Source organism: Brassica napus, chromosome C2, assembly GCF_020379485.1.
Source record: "Brassica napus cultivar Da-Ae chromosome C2, Da-Ae, whole genome shotgun sequence".
NCBI lineage: Eukaryota > Viridiplantae > Streptophyta > Magnoliopsida > Brassicales > Brassicaceae > Brassica > Brassica napus.
Window position 1 is genome coordinate 54080000 of NC_063445.1, and position 23279 is coordinate 54103278.

Sequence of the window (23279 nt, forward strand, 5' to 3'; positions counted from 1 at the left end):
ATTTCATTGTAAATAATCCAAGAGTTGTTGGTTAGAAAAGTATAAATTAACAGTATACAATATAAGAAACCTAACAAAAAATAGATAATAAAAATAAAATTCATGTTTAAAAGGACAAAAAACATACACAATGCATTACAATTTCCGGTTTAATAATTTAAATGAAGCGGACGTTTTATAAATTACATTACTTAATATAGGTTATTCAGTCAAAGATTAAATTCATACAAACAATTCGATCAACATATATGTATGACCAAAACCTAAGATACAAGTATAATCACAAAGAAATTAATATTTAAGTTAATGTTAAATTGAACAAAATTTATCGTAAATATCATATAATGTAAGGTTTTAATTAGTGTTCATGTTTTAATAATAGAGATATTACTAATAATTTGAAACAAAAAATTAAATAGCTGCATGCAAACTATAAAAATTGTTGGTTTTAAAAATATTAAATTAAACTATTAGTAATATGATAATGTTAAAATTATATACCACTAATTTTGTAAATAAATTATTTATATGTATAAAAATGAAAAATAATCACCGCACAAGATCTAGTATTTAATTAAAGATCACAAAAACAGTGGCGTTTTATTTTTTGATCGACGACATACGAAACAGAATAGGAGCAAAAATATTGCATGGGAGGGATAAGTCCAAATGGTACGTATCGAGAAATGTAACAAGAAAAGGGCTTCAAACATTTAACCAGGCCTTTAGGATCCGTCCCGTTGTGTATAGCATGAAAGAATCTTCGCCGTTTAAAGCTTGCGAGTGAGAGATGTATATAATATAACTTGTCCCACATCGCTTACATTTGATAAGAAGGACTCGCTAACCAGAGTATAAGAAGAGAAGGGGGGATAACTAGCAAATTACTTACCTGGACGGGGTCAACTCGTGATCAAGAAGACGAGTGGCCTAGGCTAGTGACCTCCATTGCACTTACGGGAGGGGCGCTTAGCTTAAGGTCTCCCCAAGTGGGAGAGCCTGCGTCATTATTTGTGGCAGAGGGAGCCTGCGTTCGCGCGGCTCCTACCATCTATTATCAGTCTTAAATGTTGGTCCCAACCAAAAGGGTGAAAGTAAAGCCCTGCAAAGAACTTGTTGAAGTCCTAAATATTTTATTTTCAAAATAAGTTAGCTCTTTAACATTGTTCTGTTTATTTTCATGCCAGCTCCGTTACATGAGAATCAATCGCTGAATGATCTAACACTCGTACAAAAGTTACCAGCATGTTTTTGCTTTATAAATCGCCATCAAGAAATAGTCGAACTGAATATCCTTTGAATGAACGTCGGGTGCGTATCCAGAAAATGGCTTCAAACACTTAACCAGGCTTTTTGCCGTGTAAAGCTTGTGAGAGTCTGAGAGATGTGTAAATTGTCCCACATCGGTTACGTTAAAAGGGAAGGACTCGCTTACCGTAGTATAAAAAGAGAAGGGGAGCGAACAAGCAAATCACTTACCTGGACGGGGTCAACTCGTGATCAAGAAGACGAGTGGCCTAGGCTAGTAACCTCCATTGCACTAAGGAGGGGCGCTTAGCCTAAGGTCTCCCCAAGTGGGAGAGCCTGCGTCATTATTTGTGGCAGAGGGAACCTGCGTTCGCGCGGCTCCTACCATTCACTCTTGGTCTTAAATGTTTGTCGCAATCAAAAGGGAGAAGTAATGCCCTGCAAAGAAAATGCTGTAAATCCTAAATATCTTATTTTCAATATTTGTTGGTGTGCACTATGAATTATAGTACTAAGAACTTATATACAAACCCCATAGCAAAATACTGGAGTAAGCCGAAAATATACTTGAGATCTCAAGAACATAACTCAATGTAGATATATGATCAAATTACATACATTTTGTTGTTTTCTTACAGTCAACAGACAGATGGAGTGTTCATTAAAGAAAATATGTGTTCAATAAGATAAATAATACTCATTATTCATGTATCTCTTGACTCTTCAATACAAAGCTAACATTATTCTGGTTATCCCACAATATCACTTGTTGAAAATAAACAACAACTCCAACAGTTGAATGATCTAATACTCGTGGATAAGTTATATTTTTCTCTCCCTTTATAAATCATCATCAAGTATCATAGAGCTGAAAATCCCTTGAACGAACTCGCTCTGTTTCAACTTTTCTCTGTGATCCTCTGCCGAAAGCGACTTCTTCTCAACACTCCTTCAAAATCCAGATCAAGACAAGAACAATCAGCGAGTGAATGTAAGAAAACCAATCTGAGGATGATGAATGAAGCAAATACCGTTCAGGAAAACTCTGGTTCGATGTTTTCTTGGCAGAACTTGACTCTGAAATGAAAAGTCCATCTGCCATCGGCGAAATGAACGAAGAAAGCAAAGGGTCAGCAGCTGTACTGGACGATGAAGGAGGTACAACAACACGCGAAGATCCTTCAAACAAGCTTTGAAAGTTTCCATCAGGAAACTCTCTCTTCAAGATTGATAGCATGGACTGAGCCCCGCCTCTTCTTGTTGATTTTCTTTTTCGCGTTGTCACGTGATATTTTAGTTAAGGAATGAATGAAACACAATGCATTGAAGGAAATCACATAAATTAAAATGATGGTTGATAAAAATTAAAAAAGGATATCTTGAACATGTTTGCATGTTGAAGGGTTATATGAGCAACCATATCAGAGCTCACTTTCACCGCGCAAACGGGGCATACCTACAAGGAAATAATGTTAATCTACAATCAATGTTCAAGAAATCTCTAGACAGTAAGTAATTAAGTGATTTATAGAAAATTATTGATTAGACGTATGCCTAGACCGATTTTTTTGAGCGCTTAGACCAGTTTTGAAAAAAAATCGTTCTAAAAATCATTTCGCTTAGACCCAAATTTACCATTTAGGCGGGCAGCTAGACCGATTTTTAGAACACTGTCCGCAATAAAAGAAACTCTCCTGACAATTAAACAAGGGTCCTATCCTGATTTGGACACATCTTCATTAGGCTACTTCCACTTCCTTATTGTATGTCCAAGGTGAAACAACTACTAAACAAAGAGCAGTGGTTTGCCTAATCTACTAAGAACTATGTGATGAAACATTAATTAGATGTTGATATTAGAGGAGAGTATGGAAGAGATACTTTACCCCGTTTATTGTGTCCATAGGATGATTTTCGTCTATGTGGCAGCACAGAGAGACAATATCAAAGTAGTCAGAGCAGAAGGGGCAAGCATACTCTTCCCTGAACTCCTCTTCTCCCTCTGCCTCCTCAAACCCCAAGAAGTTATCTGCATTTATCATCAAAAAACAAAAAGTAAACAATCAGACATGGCACAACTACAAAACAAAACAAAACAGGGACTTGAAAAAGATAGGACTACTAAAAGTGTGTTCCATTCTTGTGGTTACACGACAAATATAAATGGGGATCAGAAGGAACACTGAGATATGTAATAAAGTTGGGAGTTATGTAATAAACAACGTTTTACCAAAAACAGGTTTTTTTGTATGTCTTGTTGTTAAATCAAGAATCAAAGATTCCAACTTTTGACAAAGTTCACCATACCTAAGCCTAAAAACAAAACGCTTACACATAAAACTAACACACACACGCTTGATCAAATAAAGCCCCACCACGAGACTCAAATGCCTCAAAGACAGAAACTTTTCTCCATTTCTTGGTTCTCTATGTCAATGATTTTCGGACAGGATGTATTTAATTACAACAAAAAAACAATTTTCTCGATTTTTATTTTCTCTAATATCGTTTCTTTATCAATCGTACAATTAATATAAGCCAACAAAAAATCAAATCTCAAAAATAAAACAAAGAACAAATATCATATTTTTTTTTCAACTCACCAGATCGCGACAAGAAATCGAGCTGGTATCTTCTCGAAGCCGATGCGAGACGATCACTCCATGAATCAGAATCCATTTTTTCCTCGATCGAATCCCAAAATAAATTCGAAGAATCAAGAGAGAGATACCAAACAAATCAAGATTCTCGGTACGGACAAAGACAATACGAATATTCCGATCAACGGATCAAAAATATTCCGGCGAGATGCAAAGACGTATTAAGAAGAAGACGACGACGACGCTGCGTTGTTTTCCGGAAGTTGTCTGTTTTTTTTTTTAATTGTTTGGATAGAGAGTGAGAGACATAGGAGAGGAGACGAGTTCTCTCTCTCTATGTAATAATAATAATAATATCTGAATTTTGAATTAGTTTTATTACATGTATTTACTTCCTTAATTAGTTGTCTTTTTAAAAATTTAATCTATCGTTTATAACAGCCCGCACGAATGCATGCCGTTTAAACCTTTTACCCGCCGTGTATTTCCCTCTGGTAACATAAAACTGGCACGGTTTTCCGCTTATTGAACACGTCAATGTGTTAGTTGCATGCATACGTGTCTAAACATTATTGGTTTGGTTATGGTACGTTGGTGAAGCAGGTGAACTTAACCCGCGCAAACAGAGTTTTCACTGTTTCAAAGATTTTTTTGTATTTTATATTCATTTTTAATAATACACTAACTTTTTATTTTGACATCAATTTTTTTTTTGGGTGCATACAGACTGTCAATGCAAAGGCTTTGACCACGAAATGGCTTTGACCAATCGTTTCTACGGGTCAGGACTGTTGATACAAAACAGGCCCAACTTCACTACGTTAATATATTCAAAAAGAATGGCCCAAAGAGCGTGGATAAAATAAAGGGCAAAACTGTCTTTTCAGAGATACTCTGTTTATTTCTTTCAGGCGAGAACAGAGCTGCAAGACAATAATAGTAGACAAAGAGCAGCTTGTTCTTCCTCCTTTAAACTCTTTCTTTTCTTGAGAGACACGCAAAATTTTGATGACAATATTGATGTGTTTATCTTCTTCTTGTATGCCTTGTGTCTATGAATGCCCAAGAACTCGGATCGTCTCTGTCTCATGAATCTGATCCCACATGCATTGCACAGTGACTGCGAATTCCATTACAAAACCAAAGGGATACCAAGTTAAGAATACTACTTGAACTACATGATATCCTATTAATATCAAACAAAGTTATAAGTATAGTAACTGAAGGTAGAAAGAAGAGACCTTGGGACCAGATGGTCCACCTCTCCACATTGGTGTCTTGGTGGTTCTGCAATCACTGCAACACCTAACTCTCTTCTTCTCTTCTTCCATTTCTCTATCTAAAATTTAGACGCGCAACAATGACATATTAGAGCATGTCCTCTCTTGGATCAATCAAATCAAAGGAACCAACCAACCTTTAGATTTAGATGTAACAACAGTAGCCGAGAACTAAAACCCTGACCAAAATAAATGGCCTTTTGGCTTTGGAAAGGGCCTGACTACTATAAAGTCAAGAAGATTGATATGGAGAAACTATGACAAGATTGCTAGTTCTTCCTTTTTTGTGGTATGAGACTATGAGTCAATCATCAAGAAAGGCTTAAGATCTCCTTAAAAACCCTTTGAAACAAGTGTGATTTTGGTAAGAAGACACAAACGCCCTTGGCCACACTTTTCAGTCAATGATTATGGCCTTTCTGCTAGAAAGATAACACAAAACAAAACATCTGCCAAATCATTGTCGGGTGGAAAGCCAAGTGGCAGTACGCACGACCGGAATCTGTGGAATCGTTTTTAAGAGTAATTATGAGTGCGTTTGTGTGTGTATTTAGAAAAGAAAGTAGAAGAAGCCACAGATTCAGCAAACTTTGCACGTGAAGACAGAAAAAAATGAAGCAAAAGCCACCAATGTTTTCACTTACCCATAGACTTTTTTTTTTTTTGCTGTGATTAGGAAGCCAATAGTCTTCTTTCTCAATCAGTTCGAGGGAAAGAAAAAGTACATCTATACTACTAGGATTCCGTAATTGGTTTTATAAGTTATTTACAATGGCATGCCATTATCATTTATTAATTTCAATAAATGTATTTAAGAAGGACTTTTCATTAAAATGTGTTTTCCCTTTATTTATGGACAACTTTGTAATGTTTTAACTTACAAATTGTGAACTTAGAACATGATTAACCCTACAACCCATTAGAGTTTTTTAATGACTTTTTTAATAATAAATGTTAGTTAAGAACTTAGTTAAGAGACACTAACATTTTTATGCTCCAATACTAGTTTCTTAATTAAAAATTCTTACAAAAAAATTATTAAACTTGAGAAACAAACAATACCTCTCTTGTATCGTGCTTCCTCTCTTTCACAGCTTACAAGTAATGGTTGCCAATCATATCAATCAACTGTAACACTAAAACCAGAGGAACCTAGTCTTTGACAACTTTGGCTTCTAAACACTTGAGAGCTGCACAACCTGATACAACAGAAGATATACCAAATACAAAACCTTCCTTGCATAATCTCCCTTCCCCTTCTTCTTGGCTCCACAATAGCAACAAAACCATCAACAGCTAATACCAAACCAGTAAGCGTATCTACCAAAACGCCAAGCGAACAAGAAACCAGATATCTCCTTCTTGAAACCCTCAAATCCACGGTGGCATATAGAGGTGTCAACTGGGCGGGCTGACCATGGGCTAGCCCAGTCCAATTCATTTTGGGCGGACTATGGACGTGCCCAATTAATAAATGGTCAAACTGGACAAAAGCCCAATTGGTACATGGTCCAATTGGGCGAAGACCAAATGGACAATGTGTGTCCATGAGCTTCCTAAAACATGTTTTTATGAGTTTAACAAAAGAAAACATAACTTTACAATTTAACCCAAAACAATAGTTTTATCGTTAAAATAAAAAATTCACGATTTTGACGGAAAACATAATTTCACAATTTTGACGGAAAAATGTATTTCATTAATTTGGTGGGAAACCACAATTTTTCGGTTTTGGCGGGAAAACGTAATTTCTCGGTTTTAGCGGGAAAACACAATTTCTCGATTTTGGCGGGAAAACACAATTTCTCGGTTTCTGTGGGAAAGCGTAATTTCTCGGTTTTGGCGGGAAAACGCAATTTTCGGTTTTGGCGGGAAAACGCAATTTCTGGTTTTGGCGGAAAAACGCAATTTCTCGGTTTCGACGGAAAAATGAAATTTCTCGATTTTGAAAGGAAAACATAATTTTACAGTTTTGACAAGAAAAAAATACTTTTATAATTTTGGAAAGTAAACATAATTTCAAAATTTTAGAAATAAGATCTAAACTAATAATTAAAAAATAATTATAAATTTTATTGAGTGTCCATGGGCATGCCCATTTGGACATGGTCTCTATTGGTCTTGGACATTTGTTTGGACCATTGTCCAATATGAACCACCCATTAGTGCCCAAAACTGAAATGGTCCAACTGGTCATGCCCATTTGGACCATGGACGGACCATTTGACAGCTATAGTGGCATAACAGTGAAAGGCTTCAGCTTTAACCTCATAACAAAGAACCTGAAAAACGACTTACTGATCTTCAAGCTTACTTTAGTTGAGGAAGGAATCTTGCTAGAGGTAATAGCTTTGCATGGTCGATGTAGAACTTGTCCCCTTCAGCGTATGAGGTAGCTACGATACTGAAAAAAGAATCAAATACTTTTTAGCATTAGTAAGTAGACTAGTGATAGAAGACCGTCTCATAGAGAGTGAAAAACATACAGATTCATTAATGGGACCAAAGATCTCATCTACTTTCCCAATCTGAGTCTTGTGTTGCAGGTAGATCGGGGCATTTAAGTAAGGGATCTTCTCTTGGCAGAGCTTGGTCACAGCATCACCCTCACAAGCATGGAGAAAGGTTGCAACTTCTGTTATATAACCGACGAAGAAACCTTGTCATAACGGAGACAAGTCATAAAGTGTGTACCTTTTTAACTTAAACTACTGTCACAAAAGGGTTAAGAGACTGATTCTTCAAAACAAGAGAACTCTAATAAGCAGGAAACAGTTCATTCACATTCAAAGCTGAGAACTTTGTTTAATAAAGTTTTGAGCTTTGATAACATGAGCAGAGCGACAATAAGAATCGACTAAGAGAGGAGAGAAAACGAACCAACGACTTCGCTTGGAGGTCCTTTGTCACGATATCCACCACCAAGCTGCAACCCCACGAAATTCTCAAAGTCCTTGTCTTTCCTTCTGCTCTCGATACTCATCAGCTTCAGATTCATCAAAGCCGCGATCTTTATTCTTTAGCTTGCTGTAAAAAACAACGCCGGAGCATATGATCTGAGGAAGGAGAAGTCCGTTATCGGCGATAGGGAGAGAGACAGAGAGGAAGAGATACAGACGAAGAGAGGAAGAGAAGAGAATAAAGACTTCCGTTTTTTTTCATAGCCACAGGTGTCCTTACGTGGGGCTCTTAGGCTAAAAAGTAACTAAAATAAATGAAAAATGACAATTAACTTAAGAGGCGGGTCTTAATTAAGCGCTTCAAGAAACGTTTCTTACCGGACGTGTGTTGATAGGGCATTGGAGAGGTGATTTTGGTAGGTGAAAAAAACACTTATGCAGTTACGATCGTTTCTCTTCTCGAACCGTCTTCTTCTCCTCAAGAAACATTTTTTTTTAGTTTCTGTTTGATTCCTGTGATCTGATGTTCATGTTGATAGCAACAATCGCGTTCGATCGATCATGGCTTAGAGGCTAGATACTAGATAGCATCATGTTATCTATCTCCGTTAGGTTTCCGTATTCTTCTTGATTTGCTTCCTGGAATTCATGTGTAGTAGATTTGTTTTCTTCACCTCCCACAGTAACCCTCTCTTTCGCCACTTATCTCCTTCCCCTTCCTGGTCCCTTTCTTGTTCTTCCTTCCTCTCCCTTTACCGTAAAACCCTTCAAAGGTTTCCTCTTTTTTCTTCATCTCTTTCTTCTTCCGTCCTAATTTGTTCTAGTGGTTTATTATTTTCAAGCCCGCTAATGGGGTTTCATGAAAGATAATAGCTTTGTTCATCTCTTCAGTAAAGTTTTAATCTTTTTTCTTCTTGTTGGTGTCTTTGTTGATTGTGGACTAATCTGCTCTGTTTCGTAGCATTTAGGCTTAGTTTTCTTTTGTAGTTTTGGTTTCCAAGTTCGCTAATGGGTTTCAGGAAAGACAGTAACTGAGTCATGTCTTCATTGATGTTTTAATATGATGTCTCTTCGTTTTATCTCGGTTCTAGCTTCATTTTGTTGAGACTCTTCACTTGATTGTGGATTAATCTGTTCTGCTTTATAGTTCTTAGGTTCAATTTTTAGGAAAAGCAATAACTTTGTTGTGTCTTCAATTCATTGAACTTTTTGTGGGTTTTAAGTTTAAAAAGGTGTTCTTGGCAAAGTTTAAAAATAAGTTTAATATTTTTTTTTTGTTAAGAACCTTAATTAAAATACTACCATTGTACCATTATAACTAAGTGTCTCTTAATAAAGGTTTTTATCTTAGCTTTAATAGTTAAAAGTTCATTAAGAACCCACTTAGAGGTTATTGCAGTAAACATGCTCGGCTCTTCCACCACCTAATTAAGGGACGTCTCTTGTGATAATTACATTTTCTCTTTTTCTTTAAACTAGATATTTTAACCGCGCTACGCGCGGATAAAATTTTATATGTATTTCTCAATTCTAAAAAAATAATGTATAATATTGTATTACATTATTTAAAGAATATGAAATAAAACTACATAATATAAATATATTTTTTAAATATTCTTTGTGGAAATCATTATGTTGTTTGATTGTTCTACTTGACTCACATATTTGCATAGTTATTTGTGATAGATGAATAACTATATTTTTATTATCAGTAAATAATATATATTTATTATATAATATAAAAAAAATAAAATTATTTACTTTTAAAACAAACTTGTCTCATGTTGGGGACTCGGTTATAGATATATCATATTCGAATGAGACATTTTTACAGTTATCAATCTTCTTAACAGTCAAGAAACAAATCTGAATATCAAAACAATCTCATACGATCTCTTTGTGGAATAACTGCTCTGAAGAAATTGAATTTAAGCATCAAAAGGACTGAAAATGGATGTGTAGATGTGTTATCTAAGTCAGCTTTACAAAATACTATTCATAGTTCATATATCATTTATGTCCATTCTATTTTTTTGTCCATCATTTCTTAAACATCTTGAAATAACTGATGCTAATTAATAATAAACTTTTGGTTAGCAAAAAAATCAAATTTGTCTAATTATCGCTTAATTTGTCTAACTGATACATATGTATTTCTCAATTCTAAAAAATAATGTATAATATTGTATTACATTATTTAAAGAATATAAAATAAGACTACATAACATAAATATATTTATTTTAAATTTTCTTTGTGGAAATCATTATGTTGTTTGATTGTTGTACTTGATTCACATATTTGCATATATATCTGTGATAGATGAATAACTATATTTTTATTATCAGTAAATAATATATATTTATTATATAATATAAAAAATGAAATTATTTACTTTTTAAACAAAGTTGTCTCATGGTGGGGATTCGATTATAGACATATAATATTCGAAGGAGACATTTTTACAGTTATCAATCTTCTTAACAGTCAAAAAACAAATATGAATATCAAAACAATTTTTCATACGATCTCTTTGTGGAATAACTGCTCTGAAAAATTTGAATTTAGGCATCAAAAAGGACGGAAAATGATGTGCAGATGTTTTATCTAAGTCAGCTTTACAAAGTACTACTATTCATAGTTCATATATCATTTAAGTCCATCATTTCTTAAATATTTTGAAATAATTGATGCTAATTAATAATAAACTTTTGGCTGAAAAAAAAATCAAATTTGTCTTATTATCGCTTAAATATTTTATTAATATTGTCTAAGAAGCTTTCAATTGATATCATAGTTTAATTTTTATTAGTTTGTTTTGTTAATTTTAGAGTTTTTTGTATTTAAGATTTTTTTCCATATTAAGCTTATATTTCTTTCACATAATATATATATGTCATAAAAATTACCATCAAATTAGTTTTTAAATAATTTAATTTAAAATAAAATTATATTTTAATTTGTTGTATTCTAACAATTTGATTGATTTAATTAATTTGTTTTGGTAGATAACTTAAAAAGTTTTCATATGAATCGGGGAAAGCAAGCTTATGTTGTTATATTATATTTATTTGTGTATATGAAATCTATATATAATGCTAGTGTAATAAAGAAAGAACATTATTTTTTTGTAACTTCAAAAAAATACATTATTACAATTTGAATTTAATCAAAATTGAATAAAATGGTAATTAAATAAATCTAATTGTTTTTTTATCTTGTTTAGTTGGATTCTCATGAAAAGAAATCGATAGGTTAAACAAATGTTTCAAAATTTGTTGTGTTATTGTTTTGTTTATAAATTACAAAATTTATTGAATTGATATATTTAATTATTGCACCCTTAAATAATATTTTATTAAGACATTAGAGAACTATGTTTTGAGTTGTTTTGTCAAAATTATACAAAAATCTTTGATTTTTTATATTTGTCACGAAAATTTATATGTTAAACTTACTTTTACAAAATTCTTAACTTTGTCACGAAAACAAAAATCTATTTCTTTGTGGTATATGTCAATGTTCTCACACTTTCAAAGAATATATTAGCTTAGTCACTTACTTATTTTTTTTTTACAAAACAATGTATTGGAATCTTGAAAGTTGAATCCATATTATTGTAAATGTACATAAGAGTGTGATTACATATTTAGTGAATTTTGTATATGTGTCCAAGAAAGTCTCAATGGCTTAGTGGTATCTCTCATATATTCATGTCATTCTAATCCGGGTTCGATCCTTTCCTTTGCATTGGTTTTTCATTTTTTATGAAAAAATAAATAAGATGACGTGGCAACTTCGGACTCTCTGATTGGACGATTTTTTGTGCCTACGTGGACACTCTAAGAGGAGCTTATATCTTCCTTTTAGTATAGTGTAGATCACAATTACACTAAGAAACCTATCTAAGAGACATCATTAATCCTGCTCTTATGTCATCCTTAGTTACAAAATTATAGATGAAGGGTGACAGACTTTAACAATTTATAATTAAAGGAACTAAAACATATAATTAAGGGTTTATTATGATTCAAAAATAGTCGAAGAGTTTTATCACTACCAAAAGTTTAGAATTAGTCAGAATTTTCAAAAGTTAACCTGTTGGTCCAATAGCCCTTAGAAGAACTGAGAATTGGTCACGTTAGCGCGTATGTTTTCACTTTCATCATTTACCCAAAGCTGTACCGAATTGACTTGTGTATATATCTTTGTATCAGCTACTTAGCGAAAATTCAAAACACGCATGCTGTTTTTGACGAAATCAATGTTCCGTAAATGGTCAAGGTATATTAAATTTTCAAGATCTGCAAAATGTATCTTACCATCTGTGCAAAAAACAATCTCTAAAAATGTCTCTTAACAAGCTGTTCTCAATCCTCTGTTTTGTCCTAGCCGTTAGCTTCGGCTACGTGTCTACAGAACCAAGATGTGGGGATTCACTGTTTTTCAGACCAAACGATGCTTATGATACAAACCGTCGTGTTGTTCACTCAACTCTTGCTTCCAATGTTCGTTCTCGAAACGGCTTCTACAACGTGTCGGTTGGTGACGGCCCTGGAAGAATTTTTGTCTTAGGCCTCTGTATCCCAGGGACTGATCCAGTTGTCTGTTCCGAGTGTATCCAACTCGCATTCGATGGTTTACTAGAAAGTTGTCCGAACCAGACTGACTCATGGGAGTGGAGAGGCGACAAGACTCTCTGTTTCGTTCGTTATTCGAACTATTCATTTTTCAACCAGATTCAATTAGAGCCTACACAGGCCCTATATAATTCTGTAAGGTTCCAGGGGAACCTTACAACTTATAGCAGAACATGGGATGCGTTCATGGATTTTATGATCACTCGCGTCGGCCAATCTCGGTACGTGATCGATAAATCCGCTCAGATAGGCTCTGATAGTATATACGTGCTAATGCAGTGTATTCCGGGGATATCCTCTGAGGAATGTGAAGCCTGTATTCAAGCAAGCGTAGATATGTACCAGAGTTGCTGCAATGAGCACATAGGTGGAACCGTTGGCAAACCAGTCTGCTTTTTCCGGTGGGAGGGTTATAAATATCTTGGTGCCTTTGGTGACACGCCATCATCGCTACCTCCTCAACTCGTGCCGCTTCCTCCTTCTGCTCCAGATGGGAAAACGATTTCTACAGGAGCTATTGTGGCGATTGTTGTTTCCGTGGTTTTTTCTGGAGTGCTGCTTGTTTCAGGATTGGTGTTTTGGAAGAGAAGACACTCATATAAAACACTAAAGCCACAAAGTAAGTTGCTTTTGGATAAAAATTACCACTGCTCTGTTCTGGTCAAGCTTCCACCTCAGCTTTCGGCTAGTAGTTTCGGTTTATATTGTTTTATTTGACTGCTAGATCTTAAGAGTTGCTTCTTCTTTCCTGTCTCTGTTGTTACTTGGCTTATTTTTCAGCTACATGTATCTATGTAACTTCTGTCGAAAACTCTGAAAATTGGTATAAAATCTTAATATTTTTACCAAAAAAAAAAAAAAAATTACCACTGTCGCAGTGCTTTTGGACTTTGATGACAACATGCTCATACATATGTTATTGCAGCTCATGATGACATGACAACTCCACAGTCTCTGCAATTTGATTTTACCACAATTCAAGCTGCAACAGATAACTTTTCAGCGAATAACAAGCTAGGTGAAGGGGGATTTGGTGCTGTTTACAAGGTATATATATGAACTCTATACATATACCTATGACTACTTGATTAGTCATGAAATCTGAGAAGCTTTCCATAAGTATCTTTGTAGGGAAAGTTAGCAGATGAAACAGTAATTGCAGTGAAGCGGCTATCAAGAAATTCAGGACAAGGTACGCAAGAGTTCAAGAACGAGGTTGTAATTGTGGCCAAGCTTCAACACAAGAATCTTGTTAGGCTTCTAGGGTTTTGCGTGGAAGGAGATGAACAAATACTTGTCTACGAGTTTGTTCCCAACAAGAGCCTTGATTATTTCCTCTTTGGTATTAAAAGAAGAACACTTTAGTTTATGCTCTTCTTTGAATTTTTTTTCTTAAAATCTTAGTCTAATGCAGACCCAACAAACAAGAGTCAGCTAGATTGGAAAAGACGGTACAACATCATCGGAGGGATTACGCGAGGGCTTCTCTATCTTCATCAAGACTCAAGGCTCACAATTATACATCGTGACATCAAAGCAAGTAATATACTTTTAGATTCAGATATGAACCCTAAAATAGCGGATTTTGGAATGGCTAGGAATTTCAGAGTGGACCAAACTGAAGACAAGACAGGCAGAGTGGTTGGAACGTTGTTAGTATTTACTATTCTCCTTATTTATTGTTTGATGAACCCTTTTTGTTGTTTTTCTATGACATTAACAGTATTATTTGTATATTTGCAGTGGTTATATGCCTCCAGAATATATGACGCATGGCCAATTTTCTACCAAGTCTGATGTTTATAGCTTTGGAGTATTGATTCTGGAGATTGTTTGTGGAAAGAAAAATAGCAGCTTCTATCAGATGGATGATTCTGGTGGCAATTTGGTTACACATGTGTGGAAATATCATTTTTTAACTCCATTTTAATTGTGATCAAGGCTGCATACGAGTTTTTTGTTTTTGTTTTTGCAGGCTTGTAGGCTTTGGAACAATGATTCCCCCTTAGAACTCCTTGATCCCGCTATTAGGGATACGTGTGAGATGGTTGAAGTCACTAGATGCATCCATATCGGACTTTTATGTGTTCAAGAGAACCCTACAGCTCGACCAGAAATGTCAACAATCTTTCAGATGCTTACCAATAGCTCTATCGTTCTACCTGTGCCTCGACCACCTGGATTTTTCTTGAGGAACAGATCCAATTTAGACCCCTTAACCTATGGATACGAGCCGGGGCAATCCAGCAGCAAGTCTATTCCTTGTTCTGTAGACAGTGCTTCAATCACTTCTGTTACTCCTCGTTGAAACTTTTAATATGTACCACGTATTGATCCGTGCACTCACGCAGATATTAGTTTTTACATTTTTATACATATGAGTTATAATATAACTAATTATATTCAAACCATCTGGACCGAATCAGGTAATATATTTATTTTTGGTACAAATATCCAAATCCATTTTAGATACATTTGTTATTTAGATAATTTTTCCTATACATATAAACCGAACTCATCCAAACTGAGAAAGATCAAACTCAAAACCACACATAAATTCAAAACAAAAAAGAACAACAACACCCGAAAAGAATAACTAGTACCTAAATGGATAACCAATGTTTATGCCTAACTGATTTTATAAACTAATAAAAATGATTATTTCTATGTGTTTGGCTAAATTAAATAAAATAGAAAGAGTTTTTTATTTAGTAAAATAATTATATGGTGTGAAAAATTAAGTGATAATAAATGTAATACCCTTTATTATTTTGATTATTATTATTCACAAAAACATGTCTTTGAATTATGTTTTCACAAAAACATGTCTTTGTTTTTTTTTCGAATGAAAAAACTCTTATTTTATATTTTTTTTCCAACCACTAAACTCGAATCCCATAGGACTCGAACTCAGGTGCCTTGGGATCCAGTTCACTCTAGTGTTACCACTAGGCTATTCTGTCCCGGCCAAAAAAAAAAAAACATGTCTTTGAATTATGCTTTGGCTACATAATTTTCCACCGATTGAAACTAAAATATATAAAAAAGTTTTAGTAAAACAAACTAAACATAACGTTTAAAAATATGCAAAACCTAGTTATTTTACATCAGTACTATTATTTGCGAAGTGATTTTTCGCAACGGAACTCTCATATTAAAAGTTAGAGTGACTAATATCATTCATACCCTTAATGAATAAAATATATAAATTGGCTAAAAATAAAAAAAAACGAATTTTAATTTATTTTAATTAGATAAAATATATTTTAGTATAAAAAGGTAATTCCTATATATTGTGTTCGTTAATGAATAAAATATATAAATTAGCTAAAAATAAAAAAACGAATTTAAATTTATTTTAATTAAATAAAATATTTTTTTTAGTATAAAAAGGTAATTCCTATATATTATGCTGTTATCTGTATATATATTTATAATGCATGTAATAATAAATATTTAGAAAATGACTAAGCCCGCATGTGCGGGCGAAACATCTAGTTTTTTATTTTATAACTGGCAGAAAGTTAATAATGACTAACTAATAAATAAAATTCTGCACTATTATTATTATTATTATTATAATATAATTAATTATGTGATGCATTGTTAAGATAACATAATTAATGAAATTGTCAAAATGAATGAAATATGAAAAGATAATTAATATAATTATATTAATGAAATTAATAAAAAGACATTATTTTTATATTGCTATTCATATTTCCAAACAATTCTCATTTATACTAGTATTCATGTTTCCAAACAGTACAAAAATGTACTTCAGTTTTAATAATATAGATAACTAATAAATAAAATTCTGCACTATTATTATTATGATAATATAATTAATTATGTGATGCATTGTTAAGATAACATAATTAATGAAATTGTCAAAATGAATGAAATATGAAAAAATAATTAATACAATTATATTAATGAAATTAATAAAAATACATTATTTTTTATATTTCTATCAATATTTCCAAACAATCCTCATTTATACTAGTATCCATGTTTCCCAACAGTACCAAAATATACTTTAGTTTTAATAATATAGATGTAGATAATAGCATTTTTCATATTATATGGATGAAGATTCAAATATTTATGTGATGTGTATAATAGCAAGTTTCACCTGAGATTATTAGCTCAACCTGAAAGGACCCTAGCCATTGTGTCTTGGAGTAATTGTGATAAAAATGCTAGGTCACGACCTTATCCATACTTTCACTATATATCATATACTATCACTTTATTTACTACGAAATTTCTGAGACGAGATGACTAGTGTGATAAAAATGCTTGTCTTTTAAAATACGAGAACAATAATTCAAAAGCAACTACAGATACTCTACCCGTACACGTGCCATAGTCTTCACGAAACTGCCTTCTTTTAAAATCTTAATCAAAGATTATGTGATTGATCCAGATCAGTTCAAACTGGTTCAAGGTTGTATGTCAGTTGAAGAACTTGGGGGATACTCTGATCCTTTAATATTATTTGATAAACATTATAACCTTTGTCATATGCCACATATTATTATCAAAATATTTTTTTGAATCCATAGAAAAGTAGGTTTGTTCATTTAAACATATACTATAACTTATATTAAACTAAACATAGAAAAATTATTAAAGTATAATAAATATTTGAGAAATTGTCAAAAATACCATATTTATAGTACCACTTTTCTTGTTTACACTAACCATTTTTACCTTCACTTTTAATGAAGAGTAAAAGTCATTTATATCCACAGGGTCAACTAATCTAGATCCATGTTCAAAAACGCGGCCGAGTTGGCCGATTTCGCGCCGCTTAAACGCAACTCGGTGGTGCTCCGCCGCAATTTTGTGTTATTCGGGTAAAAATTCGGATTAAAAAAAAGGGTACATATTTTGGCACTTTTCGGTTCAAAATCGGTCCTTTAAGCATAGATCTATCACATTTCATTGTTACCGATCAAGAATCAAAGCTAATCGCCAAAGAAAAAGATGATTTATGTTAAAAAAAAAACGGCTGTCAACTAGCGTTAGAGAAGAAACAGGTCGGGAGAAAGATGATGAAATGCAAATTACAAATGTGTCCTTCATAAATGAAATGTTAAAAAAGCGAAAAAATGATTTTCTTGGCAATCGAACCCATGACAAGAGAACTAAATCAACTTAATGTAACCGTTGCACTACTATACAACGTTTGGTATAAACTCTCAAACAATTTTAGATATAGGATAATTCAAAAATGTGAAAATATTTAATATTCATAAAAAATTACTACCCGAATACTCTCCGATTTTTTCCCGATTTTCTCTTAACTCGCTAAACCCAGGTCGAGCATACGTATAGCGTCTAGCACAATTTCGAACATGGTGGACAACTAATACCATCATCAAACCAATCTAATTAACATTGACCAAAAAAACCGTGGAAGACATAGAATTTTACATAAATAACTGAATGAAGATACAATATGTATTTACTCCATGTTTATGTGACGTTAGTATATATAATTATCAAAATGAAATTTATAATACATTAATTGTATAACAATGAAGATCAAATATCTCTCTTCCATGTTTATGTTTTGAAAATCAAACCAAAATTTTAACGTTGAGGACCACCTCCAAGCAAAATTAAACCAATTTAGTATTAATTCAGATATTTCATATATGTCTATCAATATTTTTATTATTATTGACACTGATAATTTTGAATTCTATCAAATTTCAGAATATATTTATTAATTATTTAAAATTTATCTAAACTAAATTTTATAATACATCAAGTGTATAACAATGAAGATCAATTATCTCTCTTCCCTGTTTATAATTTTCCTTTATAATTACAATGTTACCGTTATGCAACTAGAGTTTTCTTAGAATAAAATAAATAAATAGAAAGGGAAAGTTTAATCCGAGATTCACATTGTTGCTATATCTGATTTGTTAAGAATCTTAAGATGTTATATATACATTAACTAACTAAATCTTTCTATTATTCTACCAAATATTCTTCTCATTATTATTCTAACCAAGCAAAAAAACAAGAATTAGGGATGAGCGTTTTGGTACCCATTCGGGTTTGAACCAAAGTCTATTCGGGGTTTTAGGATTAAAGATTTCAGTAAATTTATAAATTTCAGTTTGGATTCGTTTTAGATCTTTTCGGATTTGGTTCGGGTTTAGATCAACCGTTTAAATTATTTTTAAAAATTAAAAATTCATATATACTTTAAATTTCTCAAAATATAAAAATAAAAATAATATATTACATAACTTTGGGATAATGTATGCCAAAATACATAAACTTAACATATAAATTGGTTTGGTATGAATATTTAGATATATAATCAATAGATATTTCAAATATTTTTGGTGTTTTGAGTATTGTTTAGCTATTTTAGACATTTACTTTTGGAAATTTTCAAATATCATATATATTTTAGAAACTTTTTTATATATTAAATCTAAAGTTAATTAATATTGAAGTATATAAATCCATTTTGAGTACTTTCGAGTACTTAAAATACTTCTGTTTGGATCAAGTTCGGTTCTCTAAATACAAATTTTTTGAACCTATTCGGATATTTAACCAGTTTTAGTTTGGTAATACTTTTTCGGATTGTATTCGGTTTGGTTATTCAGATTCAAGTTTTTTTGTCCAACCCTAACCAAAATAGTCAAACTGAAACCAAATCCAAATACATAAATAATCGGACGGTTCCTATATCTTAGATTGAAAAAAAACCGAAACCAAAAATTGAACTAAAACCAAAAAACAAAATAGAGTTGAAACGAGAATAAGCGCGGGTCAAAATCTAGTATACTATAAAGTCATAAATTATCATTTATAGCACACTGGTTTATATCGGTTTAGGATAGAGTTATTTATGTTGAATTGATTCTGGTTTACATTGGTTTGGAGATGTATATATACCAATTGTAAATACTCTTCATTCAATGAGAAACTAGATCTCGACCCGCACAACCGCGCATGTTTTTGTTTTCATTTATTTTTATAAAAACATTTTGTTTTCAATTTTAAATTAGTATATATTATAATAATATGTGTCTATCAATTTTTAAAACATAATAAGTTTACGGTGTATTTTTTTCATTGAATAGATTGTTTCAAACTTTCACATATATTTGTATCTTCTTCTATATATACATTTTCGGATTATTATTTCATTATTAAAATAGTAACTATATATATAAAGATTAGTAAAATATTGTTTTATTTTCATATTCAAAAATATTGTAACATTTCACAAATTTAGAAAGTTTTTAAAAAATTAAACTTTTCGCTTCATAGATTTATATTATCGAGTAAATAATTAAACATTTAGTTTTTGTTTAATTTTTAAAATAAACTATATAGTTTAAAATTTGTTTTCATTGGTTTAATGTAGTAAAGATTAATCATTGTTAAATAATATGATTTTTGTTATTTAAATTTTTTTTTATAATTTTAAAAGTTAACATCGACAAATATTTAAATAATTAACATATGGAGGTATAGTATTACAACATTAAATTATAGATATTTAACTTATACTATTTATAAATCCAATGGATTATCTATTGTTTAAATCCAATTATTGATAGCCCAATAAAAATTTATGGTAGGCCCAAAATTTAAATGATGAGATTAGAGATTAAATGTAACATGACTTTATAGAAATATGTCCATTAGATCCATTTTTTTTAAAAATCAGACATGAATCAAAACTGTGACTTCTGTTTTAACATAGATAAAGAAATCAGTTCAACGACTCTGTTTCCTCTAATATAGTATCAGAGAGAATCTTCCGCTATTCTCTTTGATTTCTCATCAGTTCTTCCTCGTTTTAACCTTTCGATTGTTCATCTGAGCTTTCTCTTCTTTTGAACAAGCTCGATTCATCTCGATATGGCGAAACTTATAACTGGAAACACAGAGCAATAAAATAGTCTGTCCCAAGCCAGCAGATTATTTTTCTAATAAGTTCTAACCAAGTGAAAGATAAGTAGGGATTTGATTTGAAAGTTGATTCTGTTATGAAATTTGAGAGTCATGCCTCATGGTATTCGTTGATTTGGTATAATCTTATATTTATAACTAGTGGTATTCCGGCGCTACGCGCCGGGTTCGTATGTTTTATTCTTACAAGAATTTACAATTTATTTAATGGTCTTAGTAAATAGAATATGTTCAAAAGTATGAAAATAAAAATATGTTGAAAGAGAATGATATTTTTGTCCGATCCATTTGATAGTTGTTAGCGACTACATGATATTACTTTGTTTTGAAGTTGCTTATTTCAAATTAGAATAGCATGACTAATTGATTCAATAAAAATATAATAAAAAGCTGATAGGCATAATAAAGTTAATTTAGTTGAAACTTAAACATAAAGTATAGTTGATATTTTATTTATAGAAAATTCTTATACCGTTAGGTACCATGTGGAGAGTATATAAAAAGAATGACATTTGAAATTTTATTTTATTTAAGTACCAAATAGTACTTGTGGGAAAGTGAGCAAATGATCAAATAATATTTATATTATTTAAAGTTTAACAAACTTTTGAAATTTTAATTTATTTTAATTTAAAATATTATTAAATTTTGCTATTTGTTGGTTTTTCAAAAAAAATACTACCTATTTTATTATTCCATTTAGAGATTATATACTTGTTCGACCATTAATATTTTTTCATGAAAATGAATTTGTTTTAATTTTTTAATCTTTTTTCTAATTTGACTATGATAATAAAAAAAAAAAATAAAAAAAACAATTGTAGTCGATTGTGTTAGCTTATATTATTTTTCCTTTTATATGTTTGTTTTATCTTTTATTTTATACATTTTTATTTAAACTGTTGAGTTATATGATGTAGCTGATTCATTGTAAACAGAAATATTTCTTGACGAGTAGTAATAGATTAGTTGGACAAACTTAACTTATTAAAAGCAGTGACATGGTTTAAGGAAACGTCTTCAATCATAGAAAGTGATTTTTTTTTTATTAAAAAAGCCTTCAATGCAATGTCCATGTGAGCGCGTCTTTATAGTCAATCAGTCGTCAAACTTGTTGATCTCATTATTTCTCTTCTTCTTTGTGGAGCGCCCTTCCTCCGGAACTGCTGCATCCTCTCATGTATTCTTTTCAGCTACAGGTGACTCATTTGGCTCACTTGGAGCAGCTGTTTGCCCATCACCATTCCCATCAGCAGTGCTTCCTCTAATGTCTGAGTCCCTCATGTTCTCACATGGATGACTTCTTTTCACAGCTCCACCACCAGGCATGAAATCACCGGATTGTCATTGCCACCCTAGCGCATTAACAATGTTAAACAATGATAAAAAAACATCTGTAGTTTCCCGACAGAGCATAAAGAAGTTAATGTACTGACTTGGTTCTCAAAATTTGGTTGGGCTGGGCGCTAGTGAGAATCGTAAATGAACTCTGATGTTTGCATGTGAAGTTGAATCGAGAAAGCTTCAGCTGTAGCCTGCGTTCTGGTGATGGATAATATTTCAGTTACTTGAATATGCAGTTTACATAAAATACGGACAGAAAAATGTGCGTAAGTTGGTAAGTGTTACCATTTGTTGGGAGACCTCTGCAGCCCTGGTATTTGTCAACTAACTTATTACAGTATCAAAAGCTACAAACTCAGCTGAGTCAGATGCAACGGAGACGGTCACATTAACAATTTCAGAATGTGACATATAATGTCTATAAGAGTTTACTATCAACAAAGCTGGAAGGAGGAAGGATTTTGTGTTGATAAAACATTACCTCACAAGTCACAACCCCAACTGCATTCTCCTCATTACATGAAGCGCAAGTGAAGGAGGAGAAGCCTCGTTGCAGTATGCGAAAACACTTTGTGTACGAAATGTAGCACCATCAGTAGGTGATGTCAATGCCACTTACTACCCCAGTGCAAAGGAACTCAACGGTCTACAACGATGTAAATTAATAGAGGCAAAGGTTATCTTCTTGTGTTTACCTGTGGGGAGGCGTTCGAAACAAAGGAATTAAGCTCAGCCAAAGTTACCGACTCTATCTTCCTCACCCCACCATATTTTGTAGCATTAGAGCTTGAGCAACACATTAGGTTCATGTTCTCCTTCTCTCTCAAACTAATATAAGCAAAGAACACCACATAGTTGAGCTGTTAAACTCAGACACAATTAGTATTAGACATGAGTTCAGAAACAACTTTAACAACATTATCACCAAACACTTGGCTGCGTCTGAGTGAACTTGTTAAAAGATAGTACTGAGTTAACACATAACTTACTACCCAGCCTTCACAGTTGTAGGACTTTAGATCCAGGAATTCTTCTTCGCTGATTTTGAGCTCCATTCCGAGCTTATTTTGGAAACAAAAACAATAGCTAACGTTAACAAATGTCGACTCAAAACAAGTATCATTAGCTGCGACATATTCCTCTTAGCGTCCAAACTAATCACTTTTTACTTAAATAAAATATATAATTTTTTGATCAAAAATAGATATATAATTCAAAATATTTTTTCTAAAATAAAACAAAATGAAAATATTATTAATTTAGATCTTTTTAAAAAATTCGGATAGGACCCCGAAACTTCAAGAACAAAT

The 23279-nt window shown here is 32.3% G+C and overlaps 3 protein-coding genes and 2 non-coding genes across 10 annotated transcripts; 3 read left to right on the forward strand and 2 right to left on the reverse strand.

Moving 5' to 3' along the window:
• The first annotated feature begins 884 nt into the window (after window positions 1–884).
• LOC125582586 lies at window positions 885–1048 on the forward strand. Its single transcript, XR_007320043.1, has one exon. It is a non-coding gene; the product is annotated as a U1 spliceosomal RNA (small nuclear RNA).
• Window positions 1049–1471: 423 nt separating this feature from the next.
• Window positions 1472–1633, forward strand: LOC125582575. The gene has a single exon (XR_007320032.1). It is a non-coding gene; the product is annotated as a U1 spliceosomal RNA (small nuclear RNA).
• A 276-nt stretch (window positions 1634–1909) lies between these two features.
• LOC125581869 (protein DEHYDRATION-INDUCED 19 homolog 6-like) lies at window positions 1910–4195 on the reverse strand. Its single transcript, XM_048748015.1, has 5 exons — window positions 3852–4195; window positions 3135–3277; window positions 2627–2704; window positions 2280–2533; window positions 1910–2197 (listed from the first exon to the last, which is right to left on the reverse strand). Exons 1-5 carry the CDS (start codon window positions 3925–3927, stop codon window positions 2089–2091), a joined length of 660 nt encoding a protein of 219 aa, XP_048603972.1. The 5' UTR covers window positions 3928–4195; the 3' UTR covers window positions 1910–2088.
• Window positions 4196–5265: 1070 nt separating this feature from the next.
• Window positions 5266–8331, reverse strand: LOC125581870 (putative H/ACA ribonucleoprotein complex subunit 1-like protein 1). 6 transcript variants are annotated; one of them, XR_007319635.1, is made up of 4 exons: window positions 8009–8321; window positions 7615–7763; window positions 6191–7532; window positions 5266–5547 (listed from the first exon to the last, which is right to left on the reverse strand). XR_007319635.1 is itself a non-coding variant. In XM_048748017.1 (4 exons), the coding sequence occupies exons 2-4, from the start codon at window positions 7641–7643 to the stop codon at window positions 6249–6251; spliced, it is 555 nt and encodes a 184-aa protein (XP_048603974.1). In that variant the 5' UTR covers window positions 7644–7763; window positions 8009–8321; the 3' UTR covers window positions 6099–6248. The 6 variants fall into 6 exon arrangements, 4 of the variants coding, with proteins under 4 accessions (XP_048603974.1, XP_048603973.1, XP_048603975.1 ...); XR_007319634.1 differs by having other exon boundaries at window positions 5266–5630; window positions 8009–8320; XM_048748017.1 differs by lacking the exon at window positions 5266–5547 and having other exon boundaries at window positions 6099–6684; window positions 7443–7532.
• Window positions 8332–12320: 3989 nt separating this feature from the next.
• Window positions 12321–15077, forward strand: LOC111206366 (putative cysteine-rich receptor-like protein kinase 31). The gene is made up of 6 exons (XM_022703026.2): window positions 12321–13285; window positions 13592–13713; window positions 13798–14008; window positions 14081–14318; window positions 14410–14563; window positions 14642–15077. Exons 1-6 carry the CDS (start codon window positions 12376–12378, stop codon window positions 14972–14974), a joined length of 1968 nt encoding a protein of 655 aa, XP_022558747.1. The 5' UTR covers window positions 12321–12375; the 3' UTR covers window positions 14975–15077.
• The last annotated feature ends 8202 nt before the right edge of the window (window positions 15078–23279 follow it).

Bases quoted from the DNA above. Each gene is read 5' to 3' on its own strand.
- LOC125581869 (XM_048748015.1), bottom strand. From the start codon at position 3,927: ATGGATTCTGATTCATGGAGTGATCGTCTCGCATCGGCTTCGAGAAGA. The intron at 2,534-2,626 runs ATATCCTTTTTT...CTAAAATATCAC, and splicing joins AACATGCAAACATGTTCAAG to GTGACAACGCGAAAAAGAAA. The intron at 2,198-2,279 runs GTATTTGCTTCA...TGGATTTTGAAG, and splicing joins AACCAGAGTTTTCCTGAACG to GAGTGTTGAGAAGAAGTCGC.
- LOC125581870 (XM_048748017.1), bottom strand. From the start codon at position 7,643: ATGAGATCTTTGGTCCCATTAATGAATCT. The intron at 7,533-7,614 runs GTATGTTTTTCA...TTCTTTTTTCAG, and splicing joins TTGGTCCCATTAATGAATCT to TATCGTAGCTACCTCATACG. The intron at 6,685-7,442 runs GTAAGCTTGAAG...AACATGTTTTAG, and splicing joins AGATTCCTTCCTCAACTAAA to GAAGCTCATGGACACACATT.
- LOC111206366 (XM_022703026.2), top strand. From the start codon at position 12,376: ATGTCTCTTAACAAGCTGTTCTCAATCCTCTGTTTTGTCCTAGCCGTT. The intron at 13,286-13,591 runs GTAAGTTGCTTT...ATGTTATTGCAG, and splicing joins TAAAACACTAAAGCCACAAA to CTCATGATGACATGACAACT. The intron at 14,319-14,409 runs GTTAGTATTTAC...GTATATTTGCAG, and splicing joins GGCAGAGTGGTTGGAACGTT to TGGTTATATGCCTCCAGAAT.